The sequence below is a fragment of the Neolamprologus brichardi genome, chromosome 5, assembly GCF_056152115.1.
Source record: "Neolamprologus brichardi isolate AB-2024 chromosome 5, ASM5615211v1, whole genome shotgun sequence".
In the NCBI taxonomy this organism is placed as follows: Eukaryota; Metazoa; Chordata; class Actinopteri; order Cichliformes; family Cichlidae; genus Neolamprologus; species Neolamprologus brichardi.
Window position 1 is genome coordinate 14,489,472 of NC_142108.1, and position 21,538 is coordinate 14,511,009.

General features: G+C 39.6%; 5 protein-coding genes across 8 annotated transcripts; 3 read left to right on the forward strand and 2 right to left on the reverse strand.

The window, feature by feature from the left end:
• Positions 1–9,496, reverse strand: LOC102795050 (vasopressin V2 receptor-like). Of its 2 annotated transcripts, XM_087841299.1 has the most exons (3): positions 9,446–9,496; positions 1,000–1,804; positions 1–816 (listed from the first exon to the last, which is right to left on the reverse strand). In XM_087841299.1, the coding sequence occupies exons 1-3, from the start codon at positions 9,494–9,496 to the stop codon at positions 608–610; spliced, it is 1,065 nt and encodes a 354-aa protein (XP_087697425.1). In that variant the 3' UTR covers positions 1–607. The 2 variants fall into 2 exon arrangements, with proteins under 2 accessions (XP_087697425.1, XP_006807651.3); XM_006807588.3 differs by lacking the exon at positions 9,446–9,496 and having other exon boundaries at positions 1,000–1,837.
• Positions 3,099–6,788, forward strand: vhl (von Hippel-Lindau tumor suppressor). The gene is made up of 3 exons (XM_006807587.3): positions 3,099–3,548; positions 5,487–5,609; positions 6,005–6,788. Exons 1-3 carry the CDS (start codon positions 3,362–3,364, stop codon positions 6,196–6,198), a joined length of 504 nt encoding a protein of 167 aa, XP_006807650.1. The 5' UTR covers positions 3,099–3,361; the 3' UTR covers positions 6,199–6,788.
• On the forward strand, positions 9,171–12,039 carry LOC148102753 (uncharacterized). Its single transcript, XM_087841300.1, has 6 exons — positions 9,171–9,601; positions 9,694–9,772; positions 9,875–9,923; positions 10,016–10,102; positions 10,231–10,344; positions 11,294–12,039. The coding sequence occupies exons 1-6, from the start codon at positions 9,546–9,548 to the stop codon at positions 11,347–11,349; spliced, it is 441 nt and encodes a 146-aa protein (XP_087697426.1). The 5' UTR covers positions 9,171–9,545; the 3' UTR covers positions 11,350–12,039.
• Positions 12,040–12,417: 378 nt separating this feature from the next.
• On the forward strand, positions 12,418–18,006 carry tatdn2 (TatD DNase domain containing 2). 3 transcript variants are annotated; one of them, XM_087841302.1, is made up of 8 exons: positions 12,418–12,655; positions 13,025–13,079; positions 13,968–14,277; positions 14,394–14,807; positions 14,998–15,993; positions 16,117–16,244; positions 16,622–16,805; positions 17,508–18,006. In XM_087841302.1, exons 3-8 carry the CDS (start codon positions 13,978–13,980, stop codon positions 17,646–17,648), a joined length of 2,163 nt encoding a protein of 720 aa, XP_087697428.1. In that variant the 5' UTR covers positions 12,418–12,655; positions 13,025–13,079; positions 13,968–13,977; the 3' UTR covers positions 17,649–18,006. The 3 variants fall into 3 exon arrangements, with proteins under 3 accessions (XP_087697428.1, XP_087697427.1, XP_087697429.1); XM_087841301.1 differs by lacking the exon at positions 13,025–13,079; XM_087841303.1 differs by lacking the exons at positions 12,418–12,655; positions 13,025–13,079 and adding an exon at positions 12,689–12,777.
• Positions 18,007–19,673: 1,667 nt separating this feature from the next.
• ghrl (ghrelin/obestatin prepropeptide) lies at positions 19,674–20,557 on the reverse strand. The gene is made up of 4 exons (XM_006807591.1): positions 20,444–20,557; positions 19,985–20,062; positions 19,788–19,899; positions 19,674–19,693 (listed from the first exon to the last, which is right to left on the reverse strand). The coding sequence occupies exons 1-4, from the start codon at positions 20,555–20,557 to the stop codon at positions 19,674–19,676; spliced, it is 324 nt and encodes a 107-aa protein (XP_006807654.1).
• Positions 20,558–21,538: the final 981 nt, after the last annotated feature.

Here is a 21,538-nt window from a genome sequence, read left to right on the forward strand (position 1 = left end):
GCGTGTGATTTTGTGAACAATGAGTAGGTTTTCACCATAGAAACAGTTAAAGGGCTGACAAACATATTTCACAATCTTTAAATACAGTTTGTTCCAACATAAAGTGTGCCTCTATTTCCTCTCTGTTACATCAGTGAAACACATATGCTTACTTTTAATCTTTTGTTTGGAAAGCTAGGAATAGATTTTATTTACTTTAGATTGGTAAAATCAACTCAAGGAATGTTTCTATATACGGCAGTATGCAAAACACTATACAGCTGAATCCAATCTGGCTGAAAAGACTGGCTCATTCAGGTACCACTAAATGGGATGAATATTTTATTTCTCAAAGAAAAAAGATTTATCCAAACAGCTTGATGATCCACACCAGTTGTTTAGTCTCTCCAGATGCTGTTATCCAACAGCATGTTGTTCTCACTCTCTCGCCTTTGCTGGCTGCTTTTTACTACACACTATATCTTTTTATGTGTCAGATAACATACAGCATGCGTTGCCTTCATCCTTTGAAACGGTGGCTAAAATTCAGAGAGGCAGCATATCCAGGCGCGCAGACTTTGCACGGTTTGCCCTGCAGGAGTTTCCCATTTTTAGTAATGCGCTACCTTCACTTGGACTCGGGGGGATTTTTTAAGCTTAGATACAAAGTGCTGACCAGCGTCGCTTCCTCGTGCACTGAGTCCTTTCCGCCTGAATGCCTCCTGCACAGGAGCGACACCAGCCTCTTGGGAACCTGACCGCTGAACAAAAGGTAAATGCAGGGATTCGCGCAGCTGTTCAGGCTGGCAAGCAACATCAGGATGGTGAAAGTAGCAGCTGGAATTAAAAGAGGAGGGCAAAGTGTCACGTGTCTGCCAAGCAATCTCACCTGCCACCTAGAGATGAGTAATTTGTGTTTGTGCGTAAATACGCTCAGGTTCTGTGTAATTAGAAAACGTAAAAGACCAAATGAACTACATTGATTATGACGATCACACAGCAAATATACGCAATACTTACTTTCTTTAGGCGCCTGCTTGTCCCACGCGGACCACAGCTGGACAGTGAAAAACGGAGCCCAGCAGACAATATAAGCGAGTACTATGACCACCGTCATCTTCAGTGTTTTCACTCTAGCTTTCGACATGCCGGCCACACCGCTGGCTCTGGATGACAAACCCATCGTTCCTTTCTGCTGAGTCTTTTGGTAGATGTTGATCTGGATGGCTCGGCAGATGCGCACTTGGCAAACAACAACTGTGATAACGGGTAAAACAAAAATGACCAGCGTGGTCCAGGTGATGTAAGTCTGCAGCCCCCATGGCTGGATAAATGTAGCCCAGCAGTCAAACACACCCGGTGTAACCTCCACCTGTGAGAAAATGAAGACCTGAGGCAAGCTGCCTAGCAGAGAAATCCCCCACGCAACGCACACGGGGACATTTAGTCTCGTGCGTGTCCGCTGAAACTTTACCATCGGGTTGCAAATAGCCTGGTACCTGTCAACTGTCATCACCACGATCATGTAGGTCGATGAAAACATGCCGAGAACTTGCAAATACTTCACAAGTCGGCACACCAAGTCCGGTCCGACGAACCTGTCTGTGATGTCCCACAAAAGCTGCGGACACACCTGGAAGAAAGTGACCACCAGGTCCGCCAGGCACAGGTGGAACACGAAGACGCGCATTCTGGACATCTGTTTGCGCTGTTTCCACAGGACGAGCAGCAGGCTGGTGTTGAGGACGGCGGCGCTCACGAAGATGACACTGAGCAGCGCGATCTCCACCTTGGCCAGACTCTCATTTCTTGGCACATCGTGTGCCTCCACAAAGTCACTGTCATTCATTGTGATTGAAGACCTTCGATGTTGACGAAAAGTATCTGAAATGTAGGAAAAATAGAAGATTTTCATTTTATGCAAACAAACAAAAGTCAAAACGTAATTTCCCATGATAAAATATTGTTGAAAAGAAGATTCTGTTCCATAGAAGTAACTGCAATGTTGTTTATTTCTGTATACCTGCTTAAACCTCAAATAATATTGAAGGCGAATGGAAGCTTTACTCTTGCAGTCGAGTTCAGTTTGCGAATGCTGTCTGGTGTTAATCTGGAAGGTTTCTACTGTGGCTCAGTATTTTATGTCAGAATGAAACTGGGTGGAGCTCATATTCATTGAATCTGATTAGCATTTCTTACACATAAAAAAGGCATAGGTTAATCCTGATAATTAAGTATAAAGCATATGGGAGATTACTGCTAGCGGATTGTTGTTTAGGCTAAAGAAGAGATATCATGTGATTTTTATTGCATTATAAAGCTTGACTTTCAATATGTTAAAAATGATTTTTTGATATTTAATATCAAGTATAATAGTATAGTATAGTATATATAGTACTATTTAGCCTACTTGATTTTGACCGATTTATCTCTTCTCCACAGATCCTTTAAAGGACGAGCAATTGTAAATGTGGAATCCTTTAAAAAACAGTTAAAAACTTTACTGTTTAAACAAGCTTTCAGTTGACCAATGCTTTTTACATTTTTAAATTTTTACTTTACATTTAAACTCTATATTGTGTATTTTGTGCATTTTGCTATTTATTGTACTGTTTATTTTAATCTCTGTGTGCAGCGCTTTGTAACTACCTGTCTATGAAAAGTGCTTAATAAATAAACTTTAATTACTTACTTACTTGCTTTAAATACTTTAGGGCTATATGCATTTGTATTATCAAATATAAATAGGCCAATTAAAGAATCTGTTATTATATCTTTTTATTTATTATTGTATAACCTGAAACTTTGGTTCGCATGCATAGTCTTAACATCAGGTCTAGTAAAAGTGGTTAGAACGTAAAATATAGAGTTTAAAAAAAAAAAAAAAAAAAAAATATATATATATATATATATATATATATATGTATAATTGCTTTTATTTATTTTCTAGGTGGAGGTGGGTGAGAGTCTGACAGTTTTCCTGTTGTGATTTCTTTTGAAATTTATTTTCTTGTTGCTGCTTCTGCACCACGTACACCGCGTACTGAACGCATGTCTTGCAGCGAGCCACTACATGTCGTCACGCATGTCACGACCAATCAGAGATCAGAATAGTTCGACGTTCCACTTTCAACCGGAAAAGTGACTGTAAACAAACTAGTTGAGAAGTAGTTTTTTCGCTGCGGCGTTTAAAAGTGTTTTTAACTGTTTCTGTTTTATAAGATAAGTAGACAGAGTAACTAGACAGATTAACTGATACGATTTTTATAATTTCGAGTAGCTGCCGTCGCGGACGATTGTAAACATTTAGGGAGCTACTTGCTAGCGTTAGCTACAAAACGCGACTCTCGCTGCGATAACAGTTTAGCATTATTTAGCTCCAATGCCTCAAGAAGGAGAGGAGTCTCTTCCTCTGGTTCGTTCCCTGAACAGTCAGATACCAGTTAAAGTGATGTTTTATAACCATAGTCCCCGTGTCGTACGGCCTTTGTGGATAAATTACCAGGGAGAACCGCATCCTTACGATGACATACAACCAGGGACTGGACGGGGGATGCACACTTACGTCGGTAAGACGGCTGTTTGCACGTTACTAGTGCATAAAGCGATTAGCTAACGAGTGGCTCTTTGTAGCTTTATTTTAGCAAGGGTGCTTACTCAGGTATTTCTAGAGATTTAAAGCTATGTTTTGTGTAAAAAATCAATGAGTTTTCTAGGAATGTTGGTATCACCTGAACGCAGCTTTCTCAGACAAGAACCCAGCCCAGACTAAAGGAAAACGATGGAAGTCTAGGATTAGGTTTACTACAAACACACACGGACATATATGTATAGACTTGTTTTTATGCAGGTCTGTTACATGTGATGTCTTTACAGACTGAAAGTCAGCTTTCAGTTGTTTTGATTATCATCTGTGTTGCCAGCTCTTATTGATATTTGTGCTTAATTCTGTCTTGAACCTTGTACTGACTGACTGATTGACTGGAGGTTTTTTTGTGTAATTTTAATGATTGTCTCTTTGTTTAAATAATATGTTTTAGTATTTTGTCTGTCTTTTAATACCGAGATTCATAATAATGATAATAATAATAAAAATATTAAGCCACGTCTTGGAAACTGAACCTAGAATTGTGTCAAGAAAATCATGAAATAATATCACCTTTAAAGCATTACTCTTGTATATTTGTACAATTTATGTATTCTTTTCTCTTTATACTGTTCATATGTATATAGTGCTGAAAACCTGCGATTTCCTGTGTCGTTCAGTGGTGCTTTGGTACTCTCAGCCTCTCACTGAACGGGCTCCTGTGACTGACCAGCATGTCATGGTGTGGGTGGGAAGTATTATCCAACATTGTCTTTATTTTGGACAACATCCACCTCTCCAACACCACCTTAAGGGAGTCCAGCTCCACTCCCACAACATTACTGGCCTTACGGATCAGTTTATAAGTCTGTTAGCATCAGCAACCCTCAGCCTGCTCCCCCAGCATGCAACGGCATAGAAGATTGCACTGGCCACAACAGACTCGTAGAAAATCCTGATCAGCAACACAGTGGTGCCCCTGTGTTGCTGATTACCTTGTCAGACATACACTGTGGACATATTGTGGTCTTCCTGTCAGGTAATCAACAATCCAGGACACCAGAGAAGCATCCAACTGCATCGCTGTCAGCTTATCTCCCAGGAGGGTCAGCCTGATGGTGTTGGAAGCACTGGAAAAGTCAAAAAACATGGCCCTCACAGTGCTCGCTGGCTGGTCCAGATGGGTGTAGACACGATTAAGCAGGTAGATGATGGCGTCCTCAGTTTCGAGACGAGGCTGGTAAGCGAACTGAAGGAGATCCAGATGTCGTCTGACAATGGGTTGGAGCTGGTCCAGGATGAGCCTTTCCAGTGTCTCCATGATGCGGGAGGTCAGTGCCACAGGCCTGTAATCCTGGGGGCCACTGTGGCGTGGCGTCTTTGGTGCAGGGACGAGGCATGATGTCTTCCACAGCACTGGGACCCTTTGCAGTGCAGACTCAGACTCAGCATGAACAGCTTATGGAAGACTCCACAAAGCTGGGGGGCACAGGCCTTGAGGACGCGGGGACTCACTCCGTCTTGTCTAGCAGACTTGTCTGAGTGGAGTCTCCTCATTTGCATCTGAACCTGGTCTGCAATGAAAGTGATGGGTGTGGGAAGGGTGTCAGGATTTTCACCGGAGGCGACAGCGCTATGTGGAGAGAGAGGCAGGCACAGTGGTGTGGCTCTGGTACAGTAGGTGGGGTCTTAAGACCATTCTGGGTTACGCTATTTTATGGTGAGCGTTAGGCTGCAATTTTGTACCTGTTGATCCCTAATCTCGAAAAGGTACAACAAAAGGACAACACAAGTTATCATGGCGATATACCCTCACAGGAATTTAACCACCCTAGTGTGCAGTTAACCCAGGGTTAACTGTTTGTAGTACAGGCCTCAGGCTTTAACTCTTAAACAGTGTTTCTGCTTGTATCTTTTCCAGGTCACCCGTGGATGTTCAGAGATGCAGTGACTGATGACCCTCTCAAGGTCAACAGCAAAGAGCTGTTTCTTCCTAAGCCAGCAGGGGGTGGAAATGTGACATATGCCAATATCAGTTTACCAGGTAAAACATCAGTTATATTACCTGAAGTCTCTGTGCCATACAATTATGATTTAGTAGTAAGTGTGCATTAAGCTAGTTTCAGAGTATACAGAGTGATTGACATATTGATCAAATCATACACGCTAATTTCATGAAAAAATACGTAATAGTTTCTCTGGATATTATAGAAATTTTACCAGTTGTTTTTCTTTTTTTCATCAGCAATTTTCAGGGGAAACCACGCAAAATAGTGTGACAGATGTTGTAATGTTTTAATTAAGAAACTCTAATGTTAGTAATGTTTGATTCACTTTTGGCATAAGAAATTTTGGTAAGTTTAGAGACAAACTGATCTATATTTGGATTTGTGAGTTGACAAAAAATCCCACACTGTTAACAAGCGTTTGTTTACACAGTTTACAGTCTCAAGGATCGAGCTCTTCAGGTTACTCGGCGTCTTGTGCGACCAAACGACTACAGGAGCTTGGAAATAGCGTGGTCCCTCCACGAGGAGCTCGAAGATCGCCCGAGTGTTTTGAAAGATCTCCAACGCATAAACCAGCGAGTAGCACAACATCTGAAAGAGAACACACAAGGGCAGGAGGAGTGATGATTAAGGCAGAATGGATATTTATCACATAAGGACAGATGTTCTTGCACTTTCAGAGAACGTAAAGAACTTTAAAGATGAAACACAGGACTTACTTCACAGCGGCTATAAACACATTTTTTGGAAATCAGTTTCAGTTTGATCTTCTGTTTGTTTGTCACAGTTGTTGAACAGAAGAAAATGTGTTTTTTCCTTTTTAGTAAGAGTTATATGTAATATAAATCCATCTTCTGTATGTAGCCACATTAGAATTCAGAGATCTGTGTTGTTCATATTCTTATTAGTAATGCTTGATATGAGGTTATCTTGCCATACCTGCACAATTCCCTTCAAAAGCGGATGCTGTGTTGTATTTTATTGTTGTAGCTGTAATCTGTCAGAAATATTGGGTTGTTGGGAACAGGTGAGACTGTCATAAAGGTTAACTCGCAGATGATTTCCAATGTGGGGAAAATACTGTGACCGAGGAGCTTATCCTCTTGTTTTTGTCTTCTTTTCTGTCTTCTTTGTAATAATTTTCCTGATGACACATTGCTGCTGTATCTAAAAGAGTTATATTTGTATATTGAATAAAATATATACAAGTTTTATTAACGGATGGAAGCCTTGATACCTTGGAACAGTCTTCAGTTTACATTGTTGTTTTAGTTGTTGGTGCTGTCTCTAAATAAAGCAAATTTATAACAGTTATGTTTCACAGGATGCCCAGGGGATGTGAGGAAGTAATAGTTGTAAGAAAAAGAAGATGTGAAGGCACGATCATAAAATGAAGTATTTTAAAAGAATTTATTTCAGGGTGACCGCTAAGACATTGGATTCAGCAGTAACAAAAAAGTAAAGCTGCAAAATTTACAACGTGGTCAAGAGAAGTGTCCTCTAGTGATGGGCAGATGAAGCTTCATGAAGCACTGAAGCTTTTCATCCAATTGGTTCACCCCAGCGCAAAGCGTCTTGAAGCTTCATTTGCTCTAGTAGGACACCTACTGGACGTAAAAATATGAGATGGCATGAATTTGAAGAGTGTGGCCTTTTGCACGTAGCCTGTAAATGTCAACAACAAAAGGAGTGTGTAAAACATCTATATTGTATTGATGGCAGTATACTTTGTATATATACTTTGTGTATATATTGTAGTATGGAAAATGATCATTTGGAAATGCTTAAAATGGAAATGATCATTTACTGTGAGGTGAGGTTGGGGTGTGGACAGTGGTTGTGCTTTTGTAACGTTGAGGTATGGACAGCTACACACTGAGGCCTCAGTCCTGCCTGTTCACATTTTATTCTGTAAAAACTAAATTTTCACTGCTTTTATGACCTTTTAGTGGGGAGAACATAGCTAGGATTGAATGATTTAACAAATCTTTTAAATCCTTTGTCCTCCACAATGCTAAATGGCTGGGAGTCCTCAATCACCATGCTAACCAGGTCTTCATCTATTTGAGATTGTCCTCCTGAGGAAAGATAATAAAAACAAAGCACAAATATAAATATCACACACGTAACTTATTACAGCTGTATAATATTGTTATATCATTTAGTAACATTACGGCATGCTATATTATCATGGCATTTGATGGTTCACCTGGTCTTGCTCCACAATCGGTGTTCCCCTATTCTCATGCAAAGCTCTGTAGTGCCTAAGCATGGATGAGGTGTTGTTGTTATATCACATAGCAAACACTTCACCTTGTACAAAAGTAAAGACAGCTTAACATAAATTATATTGCACCATCACTATTATGAAAATACATCTTCTGTAGAAATTTACATACCTTGTTGGGAGGAATGAAATCAAAATGTTCCCACACAGGGGAGGACATCCTCCTCTTCTTAGCTGGCTCCATTCTCTCCTGATATTCTCTCCTCACTCTCCTAAACCTCCAAACTGTCTCCAAACTCTCACTAACTGCAACTCTCCATCAAACACCTACATTTTTGAATGAAGTCTGAGGGGTTTGTATCGCTGTCATAGCTCGCGGCAAAGTTCGAACCGCTTCGTGAACCAGTCACGTGGTACAGCCGGGCAGCGAGGCTTCGGACGTCATCATTTTCAGCTCCTCCCATAAATGAAGCAAGCCTCGATACGCGCATCGCGGAAACGCCCCCTCCATTACTCGACACAAGCTTCGAAACCTCGATACAGAATGTCACATCACTAGTGTCCTCTACTAAAACATTAAAAAGACCAATGCCATGCAGACCATCCTCTCCTCCTCTACACATCTCTGCAATTAGCTGAGTGTAGTCAGCTGTGCCTAACTTACTGCCTCAAAAAGCACATTTTCACAAGAGTCTATGCAGTCCTTTGAAAAACATGTGCAATGCTCAGAAAAATCAACTTTTCAAAGTTAAACAAACCACAAGATTTCTGGAGCAATATCCTTTAGACAGATGAGAGCAAAGTGGAGATGCACAGTGCCACAGAACCAAACACAGACGCCAACTGTCCAGCCACACAACCTGAGGACCTTGCAGTCATTGAACAGACCAGGAACACTTTTGTATACCAAAACAGAATCCAGTGAGGCTGTTTGTGCAACAGGTAAAGCTTTGCTCAAACTCGGTCATTCAACAGGACAACAATCCCAGGCTCAGCAGCGAATCTACAACAGAATGGCTAAAAAAGAAAACAATCAAGGTGTTGTGCTGTGGTGGGACCTTAAATAGAGCTGTGTGTAAATTAATGCCAAGATAATTAATGCATTTCTTTAAATTTTAAAACAAGAATAGATGAATTCTAACAAGTTGGTATAATTAATACAGGTTACAGCGTAAATGGGTACACAGGTGTAAAAGCAATTTACGCAATCCTGTATCAAAAACAAAACAATTAAACATCCAATGAGCATCTCAAGGACATCTCGAACAACGTAACCTCCTCTGTGTGCAGTCATACATGCCCCCTTTCCCTTCCTGTGAGGATAATAAATAAATAAAGGAACGACCAGGATATCACTGAGTTACATGTATTAGTGTCTCTAATTTGTTGCTCTTCTGGTTAATAATACAAAAATGTGACCATTTATATTTTATATTAATTTATGATATGGAATTTTTTTTTAAATTAACACTTGAATATTGTATCATGATAGCAATGACACTGCTCAGACTTCACGTGTAATATACCCGAATAACCTCATGCTGTTGGCACTTCTGTAGCATCTCACTCACAGCCGACATGTGGATGCCCTCTTTCAGGAACAGATCACAACCTGAAAACATAACGTGCTTCTGTTTGCTCAGCAGGGGCACTGTTGCCAGACATGTTGCTAAGTGACAAAGTAACACAACACATTTTTTTGTGTGTGTGAAACGAGTTGAGCTGGGTGCCGTGTATCAGGAGCATGCAGGCGGGGGAAAAGGAAAAAAAACAGCACTCAGGTCGTTTCAGGCGAGAGCTGTAAGACCTCAGCTTTTCTCTGTGTCTCTCACAACTGTAAATAATTAGATCTTGGATCCAGAGTTCATCATCCTTTTGATTTTCTCCGCCAGCAAAACATTTTGGCCGAGGAGTCACCCAGTTGTCTTCCCACACCTGCAGACAGATCACTGGAGCAAAATGAAAACAATGGTAAGAGTAAAACGACAAGAAATCCTGCCTACCTGCAGAGCTGCAGACAAATTACTAAAATAATCATTACTGTGAGTTGGTGTCATGGTTATTCCCACATAGGTACCAGTTTATTTTGCGTCACTTCCACCATCCTTGTTAAAAGAATCAGGTTTGTGAGAATAATCAAGTAAAAGAAACTGGCCTTTTTAAGAAAAATGTCTCTAATTTCCAATTTGTTTTTGATTTTATAATATATTTAAGTGGCTCTGTCTCATGGAGGTAATTCTGCTCTAAACCACACCACCACCAGCAGCCCGTTACCTCCTCTGACTCAGGACGAAGGTGCAGGTAATGATTCTCTTCCCTCCCTCTTGTGAGCATATAGCAGGTGTCACATCAGAGTTGGTGATGAACTCTTAATTTAGATATTGGTCTCACTGCTGAATCTTTATTTTGTTTATGTTTTTTCACTTTAGGCACATTAAAAAAAAACAGTGTTTCACCTCGAAACATGTCCCAGTACAGGAATGTGTTCAATGAGCGTGCTAGGACGGGCTTCTGCTACTGGCTTGTGGAGAAGAGTCCAACATGTTAGTACTGACTGAAGCAAAATGACGCAAAACATACAATAGATATCTACTTATTGCAACTTTCATGCACGTGTTGCTTGATTATCTAATGTGATCCTGACAACCTGAGTTTCAAAAGAGTTGTGACACTGTGTAAAATGTAAATAAAGACAGAATGCAGTGATTTGCAAATCCCTTAAACTCATATTTGACTTACAACAGAACATAGAAAACATATCAAATGTTTAAACTGTGAAAAAATTACCATTTTAAGATAAATATTTGCTTATTTTGAATTTGATGACAGCAACACATCCCAAAAAAGTCAACACAGGGCTGTTTTTACCAATATGTATGGTCAGCTCCTCTCCCTTACAACAGCCTGTAAACATCTGGGAGCAGAGGAGACCAGCTGTTGAACGTTGGGGTGGGGGGGGTGGGGGGGATGTTGTCCTAACCTTGTCTGATACAGGATTTTAGCTTCACAGCAATTCTGGGTTTTCTTTCTCATATTTTCGGTTTCATAATGTATTAAATATTCTACTGTGGTGCCATGGTGTTGTAGTAGATCAAGTATATGGTTTAGCATTATCTAAAATAGGTGAGGCCTTCCCTGAAAAGTACATCATCTGGGTATTCGATTTTTTTTTTAGCTGTGTCCGTTGTGCACAGAAATTTCTCTAGATTCCCTGATTCTTTTGATGATATTAAGTAGATGATGAGATACTCAAAGTCTTCGCAATTTAATGCTCACAATAGAATAATTTTATGTTCTATTGTGATTCTAATTTTTGATGGCAAACCATAAAAGGAATCAAGTGATTCTCACAATCAAAATCTGTTGCACTACAGCAGATGATTGTATAAGAGATAATTCTTATACAAGAATGTTCATGGATGCTGTTATAAGGAAGGACAATGATACATGACTAGTTTACACATTGACATCTTTTTCTTTTCATTCCTGTAGGTAAAGGATGCAGCTTTGGTGCATATAAAACCTTTTTGGGATTACCAAAAGTTTGAAGAAACAGTTCACCAGACCTCTTCTAAAGATGCCCACATTAGCTTGCACTTACTTGAAAATCTGTAAAGAAGCATTATCAGAAATACACATACTTCTGGAAATTTGTTTAACTTTCTTATCTTTTTTCTGCACAAGTAATGAGGTATGACAAATTACAACATTTTATTTCCAAAAGAGACTTGATATATAGCCTGCCCAAGTTCTCTTAGCAAAACATCTTTATTTTGTTTTTAACATAAGTAATAATGATAATGGCAAATTTAAATTTAATAAGTTAAGCCTCACCTCTCATCATCTTCACTAGTTGAGTTATAATCTTGTATATTCCCTTGTGCTCTAAATGCTGTATTTGACTTTTTTATGGTTGACTTTGTCTTTAGTTTCAATTCATTCAGAAATGCCTCTAAGTGAATATACAGAATACAGCTGATTTTTGCACACTCTCTTTAGAGCTTGTTTTACATTTTTGGAAGGTTTAAATGAAAAAAACAAAATTAAAAATGTTAAATTCACTGTGTCACAAAAATAAACGTTGGTTTGCTTTAATTTGACCTGTTATTCTGGTAAAGTGAACTTTTGGTGCAGGACAACACTCGCCTACAAATTCCTGAAAATAGGCATATTTTTTTATGTGTTAATAATTCATAGATCATACATGGAAGCTTCTTTCTGCTACTGATAAAAATCAAAAACAGAACCCAAAAAAAGACTGAAAATTATCTCAAACTTTGGACATAACTCAAACTCAAAAGTAATTTTGTAATTTATTAGTTATTTCTTCGATATTTTTGCGATGCCCTGTTCAAAATTTGAGATAACAACCTGAAATTTTAAGCTATAGTGTATTCCCTTCAGTAGCAGACACAAAACATCAAGCCTAGGAGCTTCACAAAGAGACAAAAGATTTTTCGGAAAATTGTCAGGTACAAAGACTGGACTGAATACTGGACTACTGCTCAAGACAACTTTAAATAATTAGTGAAGTAAACAAGAAAGGCTGGCTCATTGGAAGGAAAATATAGAGAAAACTCATGTTTAATTGCTGGTTTAGCCGGTGTAAACAATTCTCGCGAGATCTAACACGATTGTGTGACGAAAGCGCAAAGGAACTTTTAAATGTGCGCTCTTATCGCCACCCAGTGGTGAATTTTATAACAAACCTTTCTTGGTTCAATTCAATCCATTAATAATAAGTGAAGACAGTGAAACGTTTCAGTGCTTTTGTTTACAGACCGGACTCCGTAGGAGCCGTTTAAGCTGCCGGTTGACGCTTTAATTGCCGTTTCCACCGCGGAGACCCACCAGGTAACAGCTCCTCAACGTCAGGCAGTGCTACTTAAAACAAGCAGCTTAGCAAGATTAACGTTTTATAAATGTAAAATAATTATAGTGATTATGATTTAACTAGTTGGATTGAAGATTTTGAGGTAATGATTATTGTTGACAAACATTCGTGACCGGGAGTTTTGTGGCAGTCAAGCTGCTAGCTAGCACACAGTTATATTGCCAAAGTTTTACCGTCAAGGCGCTCCCCCCCCCCCCGCGGAGTGCTTTCACACGGTTAATTTAGTCTCATAGCTTTAAAAAATACACAATCCTACTGTATATAGGTTATTAAAGCTGTGTTTTATTGTTCATCCCGCTAATAATTTTATCACCTAAAATTGCCTCCAGGTGCAACCAGCGGAGCCCAGCCCTGCACTTAGAAACAGATATATTAGACCCACAGGTAACCCTGCAAGTTAATTCATTAATAAACAGGGATAGGTTTGACGAGCTGAACTAATGAATGAATGGCTACTCATTCTGCAGAACTTTGAGATACTCAAACTTATTTGAGGCCAGATTATTTTTGTTAATGCTGTGAAAAAAGCTGTTTCTTTGTAAACACATTTGTATTTAGGTATATATTAGTTGTAGTTTTGGCTGCAGTATTGGGGTTGATGTGTATTGATTTGTGCAGGGAAAGGATGAGCCCATATTCACGCTAGTGTTAGGATTTACGTGATCTTAGTTTGAAAGACAAGGGTTTAAGGTCAGATGATAAAGTAAGACACCCACGCTTTTCCGGAGCCTTTTCCAGGTTAACAGTGCATATTACCACTTAGAGCTGTGGTTCGAGCAGGGAAATATCAGCCCCTAGGGATTAATATTGATAAGTATAGATTTACTCACATTATTGATTCTGCTTACAGGGCTAGTTCTTAATCCATCTCCTTTTTAATTGCTAATCAGATATAGGTGGACCAAAAAAAAAGGTTTTCACCACAACAGGAAAGCTTCATTAAGTCAAATAAGAGTATAAAAAGGCTTGCATGACATTCAGTGCAGAAGCTCCACTGCTGAATGTGGTGTCCTTGTTCTGAACGTCCAGTAAGAAGGTGCCAACGCTGATAAAACGAGCTGGTAAGATTGGAGAGATACTATTACTGTGGAATGAATTTTTAAGAAATTCTCTTAACCAGGTAACCCAGTGTTGGGCCCACTTTATGTAGAGTTAATGCTATGTAGAAGCTAATAAAATGATAATTATTACATGAGAGCCAGTCCGTGGTCATCCATATCTAGAAGCTTATCCAGATGTGTTCATTCCTTTATTAACTGCATTTTGGATCAGGATCTTAGACATGGACAGCAGAAGAAAGAAGGTGGCCTTCAGCTGGCTCCGAACTACAGTCACTTCACCAGCACATCGTCAGGGTGGAAACACTGACTCGGTCACACCGCCTTGCCGGACCATAACGCAAAATGAAGATTCAGAAACTTTGCCCTGCAGTGATTCTCCAGGATCTGCACGGCTTGGAGCACTGAGTCTGGATACTCCCAAGAGAAAAGCCGAGGTTCTCTCTGAAAGTCTGCCCTCTGTAGGCAAACTTAAGCTGCGGAAGCTTTCCAGAAAAAACAGTGAAACATTTAAAGCTTTGAAGGTAAACCTTTGCCATTGGATTATAATTTTAGATTGAATGTTTTGAATCTATCTTGAGTCTCACAAGTTGCTTGGTTCCAGTGAATACATTATCTGTTTGTGGTTAATTTGGCACAGGACAAACCTATGAACACCTCAGCCGCACAGCTAGAGTCCAAAAACATCCAGAAAGCTTCACCACCTCCACCCCACTCTTTTATCTTGAAGAAGAAAGACAGGACACCTGAGGAGGGATTAAAGGCTATCTGCAGGAAGGCACTGATGGCAGCCCTTGGAAACACAAAAACAACGTGCAGCACTACTAATATCATCAGAACTGACACGAACAGCTTGTCTTCACCTCTGCAGACTGAACGTCCCAGTCCAGCCTACCTTGAGACAACCATTGTGGATATTAACAGCTCCTGGAGCCAGTATGACACTGCACCTGAGGACCGAGGTGGTAGCAAAGGAGATCAGTCGCCCACCCTTCAGGTGTTGGACGACTCAGACATCAAAGGTGATGCTTCAGAGCCAAAGACAGATGGAAGGGTAAGCAACTACAACTTGTAATAAAAGTAATATAGCATTTCTTCTTGTTATAATGTTTTAGTTTTGCATTGGTTGTTATTGATTCTTTTGAATTCTAAAGCAACTTCAGTTTTTATTTTAAAATGTTTTTAAATGTATCATACCATAAAATTATCATGGCACTGAATCAAGAATCAATCCTGTTTTTCAGCATTTTGTGGTTGAAGGAGAGGATTTTCCCAGGATGTTTGTTAGTGAGGACTCTGTTTCTCTGGAGAAGACCTTCCAAGACAGACCATTTCCTCCAGACAATGAACTGGAAGCTGAGGACCATGACTCCGCCCTCCCTGCACTCGAGTACATACCAGATTCTTCATCTCGTTTCTCATCTGACCAGAGCTGTGATCAACATCAAACTTTAGTCGATAGTGAGGGAAGTGTAACTCCCACTTTTACGTTTACGCCCTCTAATGAAACCACTGGAACCCTCGAGGCAGCTGCTAAAGACATGGAGGTGCCTTTCTCATCACCACAGAGGAAAGTTTTTGTCTCACTGAAGCAGCCCCACTCACCGCACGTGAGCGTTTTAAATGCATCCGCAGTTGAGGCTGACAATATTTGCTCATCCATCATTAGGGGACATTCATCGGATCCCTTTGCTCTGCCCCGACACTCAAATATGGGAGCGTCAAAGCTGTGCTTCGACCCCACAGCCTCACGCAGGCAGTCGGATGGTGTTTTCCGCATGCGTTACCCTGGTTACTCCTCATCTCATACTTGGACTCCTAGAAGACTGTCCTTGGGGGCTGAACCTTTATGGACCAGCTACCCCTGCTCGGGCAGTGAAGCTGGCTTCATAGACACGCATTGCCATCTGGACATGCTCTATGGAAAACTTGGCTTCTGCGGGACGTTCAGCAGCTTTCGAAGGCTGTACCAGAGTAGCTTCACTGGAGAGTTTCAAGGCTGTATTACAAACTTCTGCAACCCAGATATCATGGTGAAAGAGGCGCTGTGGGAAGGTCTGCTGGCTGAAGACATGGTATGGGGGGCATTTGGGTGCCACCCGCATTTTGCCAAAAACTACTCGAGTATTCAAGAGCGCAATATACTGACGGCGATGAGGCATCCAAAAGCCGTGGCCTTTGGTGAGATGGGCCTGGACTACTCCCACAAAAACTCTACTGACACCTCAACGCAGAAAGAGGTAAGGTAAAATCTGAAATGGATTTTCTAATTTGAGACTCGGTTTTTCTTAAGCAGCGTATGCCTGGATATTGAAAATAAGAATGTCGTGGTCTTTGTTTTGTTTCTCTGCTTCTCTGTGAAGGTGTTTGAGCGGCAGCTGCGTTTGGCCGTGGCCATGCAGAAACCTCTGGTGATCCACTGCAGGGATGCAGATGACGACCTGCTGAAAATCATGAAGAAGTGTGTTCCCAGGGAGTACAAAATTCATAGGTGTGTTGTGTGTGGAGTAAAACCCTTTAAACTCAGTTTTTCTTTTTATAGCTTCTTCTTAAAATTAATTGCTTATTTTTTTGTAAGAAATTCAAATGTTTCAGTTTAGAGAAATAAGATAAAGGCTTGCACTTTATTTTTGACTAGCCTTTTTGTAATTGTCTCGTAATAGTTGTCATTTTTTGATGGTGATGAAGAAGAACAGAAAACTGTCATAAAGTGAATTTAAATTATTTAATATGTCTGAAACAGCTGTTCTGCTCATTTCCACATCAGAACTGACAACCTGAGGATTTTTAAACTCTAAAGACCTTTGGAGTTTAAATCTTAGTGCCTTTAATCAGAATTTTTAATTTGAATTACGTTGTGCTGTCCAGGCACTGTTTTACTAACAGTTATCCAGTGATTGAGCCCTTCCTGGCAGAATTCCCCAATTTGTATGTGGGATTCACAGCCCTAATCACCTACTTGAGGGCTACAGAGGTCCGGAATGCCGTTTCCCAGATCCCTCTGAACCGCATTGTGTTGGAGACAGATGCGCCATATTTCCTGCCAAGACAGGTATGTGTAGATAGAGGCTCGGGAAATCCAAAACGCACATCTTGTGTCATTAATGAAAGAAAAGGTTTCTGCCATTTTTTTTAAAATTGCAAAATATTAGAAATGTATTATTGAACAAACTAGAGGTATGTCATACAGTTTATTAGGTACGTCATGCTAGTACTGGTTAAACCTGCTTTTGCCTTCAGGGGATCTTTAATTCTTTGTGGCACAGACTCAACAAGTGGTCAGTTCTCAGAGAGTTTGGTCTCAGATCACAACACAGAAATGCCCACTTTGCTATCAGATTAAACATTTGAACAGTCTTATGTTACCAAGATATGATCACAAAAGATCCTGTTATCGTTATGTTCAGTGGTTTTTTGTTTTGTTTTGTTTTTTGTTAAACCAGCATAAAGGAGGATGAAAGGTATATAATAGTATGACGACAGTCTTGGGAAGACAAAGAAAGTTAGATCTATATCAGAATTAGATGTAAAGCATCAGAGCTGTCTCTTGTGTTCCTTGACTGCTTGATCTCTTGTTGATCTGAAACTAAAATTTTCACTCCAAGAGTGGAGTGAAACTGGGCACACATTTCTATTTCTATTGAGTCTAAAACTACTATCAGAATTTAAAGCAAATATCCGTGTTGTTATATTCGAGGTATTAATTATTATGAGACTCCATGTTGACCTTTTTGAATGTCATGCTCTTCAACAGGTTGGGAAAGGTGTCTGCCAGTTTTCCCATCCTGGAATGGGCATCCATACTCTGCGGGAGCTGAGCCTACTGAAGGGGGAAGACATGGCCACTGTCCTTGACACCATCCGAAACAACACCACACAGCTGTATGGTATATGACCTTCAGAGAAAATGCTGCAAACTGGCAAGAAAGAAGAGAGACGTTTCCTGTTTTTGTTTTATATTTGTCAATTCTCCATATATGGATGTTGACGTGTGGAGAAGAAATCTCATTTTAAACAACCTGAAAGTGAAAAAGGAGACAAGCCTGACTGGAATGAAAATATCTCTTGTCTAACAGAGATCCAAGTGTATAATTGTTTATCTGAATATTTCTTTTATGCTATTGTTATTACAGATTCATTTCTATTTCTTTTTTTGTGTGTTTCTGTAGTTTTACATTGCTCGCTTGTTTAGTTTGCTGGACGTTTGGCTGCCTTGGTGTGATGCAGTAGAGATGCATTAAAAGTCTTTATAATAGTGCTTATTTTTTCTCTGAGATATGTTTTGTTAAATTAGTCATCAGTGCGAACACTGGTGCTGATGGAGGAGCGCACGGAGACAGGAAAGCATAGTCTTTTACAGTGGAGCAAACGTGTACACTGAACAAAGCCGATTCTGCATTGATGAAAGGAGTGGGGCTGCGGGAGCGGTCCATTACTCCACTTTAATGACGCCCTGCTCGTCACACACATTTGTCTAAGTGTTCTTTTTTTTTTCTTTTTTTTTTTTTTAAATCTTGAAAACCATTATCTGCATAAAGGTTAGTGTGTGAAATAAGGAAACAATATCGAGAGTGAACAGATGTATGTTCATCCTGCCAGTTTTTTTTATTTTTTTAGCACATTTCTTATTATAGAGCCTTTAAAAAGGTCAGAGGTAAACTCTGTCACTGAGGTTTGGACAAGATGTTCTTCAACATCCTTATTCCTTTTTTTTCCCTTTTTTTCTTTTTTTCTTTTTTTTAAAAAAAAGGTCATTTTGTGTTTTGTAAGACATTTAGACTTTTAATTGTAGCTTTAAAGGTACCAGTTAAGTCTTTACTCAAGTGTTTGCATCCTAAGCATCTGTTTCTCTTTAATATTTTTAGCTCAAAGTTCACGTGGTGAGACATTCATGATCCATGATATCATGAGTGTCAGAATTTAATCGAACTGGCACACGGTGGTCACCTAATGGGTCTTCACCCAAATCCTACTCAAAGTCAAGCATAATGTTTATGCACAAGGCTTACACTTTATTCTCCCTGATGTATTCAACAATATTCAGTTCAGGTTATTTAGCAAAGTCGTTAACAAAACATTCTTATATATAAATTTGGCGTGTAAAAAGACATTCCCAGGCCAGTCGAGAGATATAATCGACTGGCCTGGGAATGTCTTGGTGTTCCCTGAGCTACGCTGAGGAGAAGTCTGGGCTTCTCTGCTTAGGCTGCTGTCCCCCCACGGCCAGCCCAGCCCAGGGTGAGTGGCGGAAAATGGATGGACAACTGTTTGTGGGGTTCCTTGACTTCTCAGTGGATTTTAATTGTTAGTTTTTGCAGTACAGCTAATTACCACCAAGAAAACTTACTTTGTTATTCACCCATCAGGCAACCTGTGAATCATGAACCGGATGAGCTGTTGCATCACAGAGCTTCTGATTTAAAGACTCATTAAATATAATACAGTGAGACAAAAGGTTGATTGATGCTTTATTGTATAAGGCATACCTGAATCCTAAAGAGACAGATGGTACAGTGTGTGCTGTAGTAATCTATACAGGGTATCATTTTTTACAGGTTGACTAACATTAGATCATATTTCTCTGCCGACAAAGGAGTTTTAATAATGAATGCAAAATGTCAGAGTGTGAGTTAAACATTTGGGTGTTTGGGAGACATTTTTCCTAAAGCTGCACCCCGGGAAATTCATAATGACAGCTGAACCAACTCCTTGATGATGAACATAATCTTTGAGGCTGAAATCGCCAGGAAATGCTATTTGGCTGATTGATGTGTTCCATTTTACACACAGGGTCACGTGGTAAGCATTTTAATGTTTTAGGCATCATTCATTTATCTTGTATTTCATGTTATTTAACCACAGTCTAATAACTTAGATAACTAAAGCTGATTATGGAAAACACTGACACAGTCTCTGATCTTCAACGAGGAGATGGTCTCTCTGGGGAAAATAATATATATATATAAATATATATATAGTAATATTTAAAGGAAACACTTTTTTTTTAATGTATAAACCAGAAAGAAGGGACAACCTGCTGTTTCTGTGTTTCCCAGCAGGCGTTGGACAATCTCCTGCAGTTCTACAATGTAGTCCGCCAAGTCTTCTGCTCTCAAAGTGACGCCAATTTCAAAGGGCGCGCTTATCTGGTCAGAAGAGAAAAAACACAAAGCTGCAGGATTGACTGCTGGGAGATGGGCTGTATTTGTTTTGTATTTTTCCCCAACTCACTGTCATGGTTTTGTCCTCATTGGTTTGATTTGGCTCCTCCATGGCTTGGCGACCAAATCTGGAGGACTTCACTTTGTTCTGTGATTTAAAAATGACATCTCATTATTGTTATGAAATAATTTCCACTTAAGAGGTTTAATTAACATAAGAAAACCTCCCTAATTCAAATGGCATGGGTGAGGTACAGTGCAGAATAATGTCACGGGTTGGTTGGTGAGTTCACAGTCTAAATAGCTGGTAGGATTTTAAGTTTTGGTCCATCTTAAAGCTTTGGTGGTTATGATGGGTGATAATAAGTTTAAACCCAAAGGCTGAAAACAAAAAACATGAAGCATGAAATATTTATGGTGTATTACAAGTGTTAAAAAGAAACCAAAACTGAGTGAAGTTTTCATAAAGATTTTATAAAAATGTAGTTTAAAAAAAAAAGAAGATAAATTAGGACAGAAAGTATCTCACCTGAGGTTTCTGTGATGGGCTGAGGAAGCTGGAGCCCGCACTGGTTGACTTGCACCACAAGGTCAAGGAACACAAGAGAAAGGCCAACAGGCAGGTGTTTCTTTTCAGAAGCATGGTGGAATAAAAACGTCTCCACTGCTGGATCTGCTGCACACAGTATGATGATGTTGTCTATTAAAAATCAGCTCTGATGCTTTTCACCTGATTCTGATATGGATCTAACTTTCTTTGTTTTCTGTGCGTCTTCGTACCATTATATACCTTTTATCCTCCTTCATGCTGGTTTTAAAAAAAAAAACACTGAACACAATGGTAACAGGATGTTGTGTGATCATATCTTGGTAACATAGGACTGCTCAAATGTTTAATCTGATAGCAAAGTGGGCATTTCTGTGTTGTGATCTGATATGAGGTCTGATGGACATCTTATCAGTGGGCTATGGACAGAATAGTATTGCAGTCACAGACTTCTACAGCAGCACTGACTCTCAGGCAAGAGCTGTAATAAAGTTAGCAATAATCTAATGTTTGATTAGACAGGACACTTAAATTTATATCAACATAGTGTTATCATTACATCTGTGCTCAGCTGGAATAAATGCTACTTTAATATCTCTGAAATAAACAAATAAACCAAAGTAACTGGAGCGGATCTTGACACAGCCATGTGGCATTTAATTTACAAGGATTTTCCCTCACATTTACATGTCTGTGTTGTGTAATTGTGCTTTCAGTGGAACTGTGGTGGTTCAAAAATGTTTTTTAGTTTTTAAATCAACAGCCTACCAATTGACAAAATACACGAAGCCTCAAGCATCATGCATAAGACACAGCATGAAGGACAGTATATATGAAATGGAAAATTTGCATTGGTCAGACAGCTACTCCAAGAAGTGTAATTACATTTCTTTGATTTAGGAAAGTAATCTGTATTTAATATTTTTCTTATTTAAGCATCACACCTATCATATGGTTACTCAATACTTTGTTAGGTACACATGTCCAATTACTCAGCACGATTATCTAATCAGCCTCAACTCAATACATTTACCCATGTAGACATGATCTAGAGGACCTGCTGAAGTTCAAATGGAA

Coding starts and splice junctions, on each gene's coding strand:
- vhl (XM_006807587.3), top strand. CDS start 3,362: ATGCCTCAAGAAGGAGAGGAGTCTCTTCCTCTGGTTCGTTCCCTGAAC. Junction 3,549..5,486: donor GGGGATGCACACTTACGTCG/GTAAGACGGCTG, acceptor TATCTTTTCCAG/GTCACCCGTGGATGTTCAGA. Junction 5,610..6,004: donor TGCCAATATCAGTTTACCAG/GTAAAACATCAG, acceptor TTGTTTACACAG/TTTACAGTCTCAAGGATCGA.
- LOC102795050 (XM_087841299.1), bottom strand. CDS start 9,496: ATGTGTTGTGTTACTTTGTCACTTAGCAACATGTCTGGCAACAGTGCC. Junction 1,805..9,445: donor TGTCTGGCAACAGTGCCCCT/GCTGAGCAAACA, acceptor GACTTTGTGGAG/GCACACGATGTGCCAAGAAA. Junction 817..999: donor CAAGCAGGCGCCTAAAGAAA/GTAAGTATTGCG, acceptor TTTTAATTCCAG/CTGCTACTTTCACCATCCTG.
- LOC148102753 (XM_087841300.1), top strand. CDS start 9,546: ATGCAGGCGGGGGAAAAGGAAAAAAAACAGCACTCAGGTCGTTTCAGG. Junction 9,602..9,693: donor GGTCGTTTCAGGCGAGAGCT/GTAAGACCTCAG, acceptor TTTCTCCGCCAG/CAAAACATTTTGGCCGAGGA. Junction 9,924..10,015: donor ATCCTTGTTAAAAGAATCAG/GTTTGTGAGAAT, acceptor AATATATTTAAG/TGGCTCTGTCTCATGGAGGT.
- tatdn2 (XM_087841302.1), top strand. CDS start 13,978: ATGGACAGCAGAAGAAAGAAGGTGGCCTTCAGCTGGCTCCGAACTACA. Junction 14,808..14,997: donor AGCCAAAGACAGATGGAAGG/GTAAGCAACTAC, acceptor CCTGTTTTTCAG/CATTTTGTGGTTGAAGGAGA. Junction 16,245..16,621: donor AGGGAGTACAAAATTCATAG/GTGTGTTGTGTG, acceptor TGTGCTGTCCAG/GCACTGTTTTACTAACAGTT.
- ghrl (XM_006807591.1), bottom strand. CDS start 20,557: ATGCTTCTGAAAAGAAACACCTGCCTGTTGGCCTTTCTCTTGTGTTCC. Junction 20,063..20,443: donor GCCCATCACAGAAACCTCAG/GTGAGATACTTT, acceptor TTTAAATCACAG/AACAAAGTGAAGTCCTCCAG. Junction 19,694..19,787: donor GGGAAACACAGAAACAGCAG/GTTGTCCCTTCT, acceptor TATTTTCCCCAG/AGAGACCATCTCCTCGTTGA.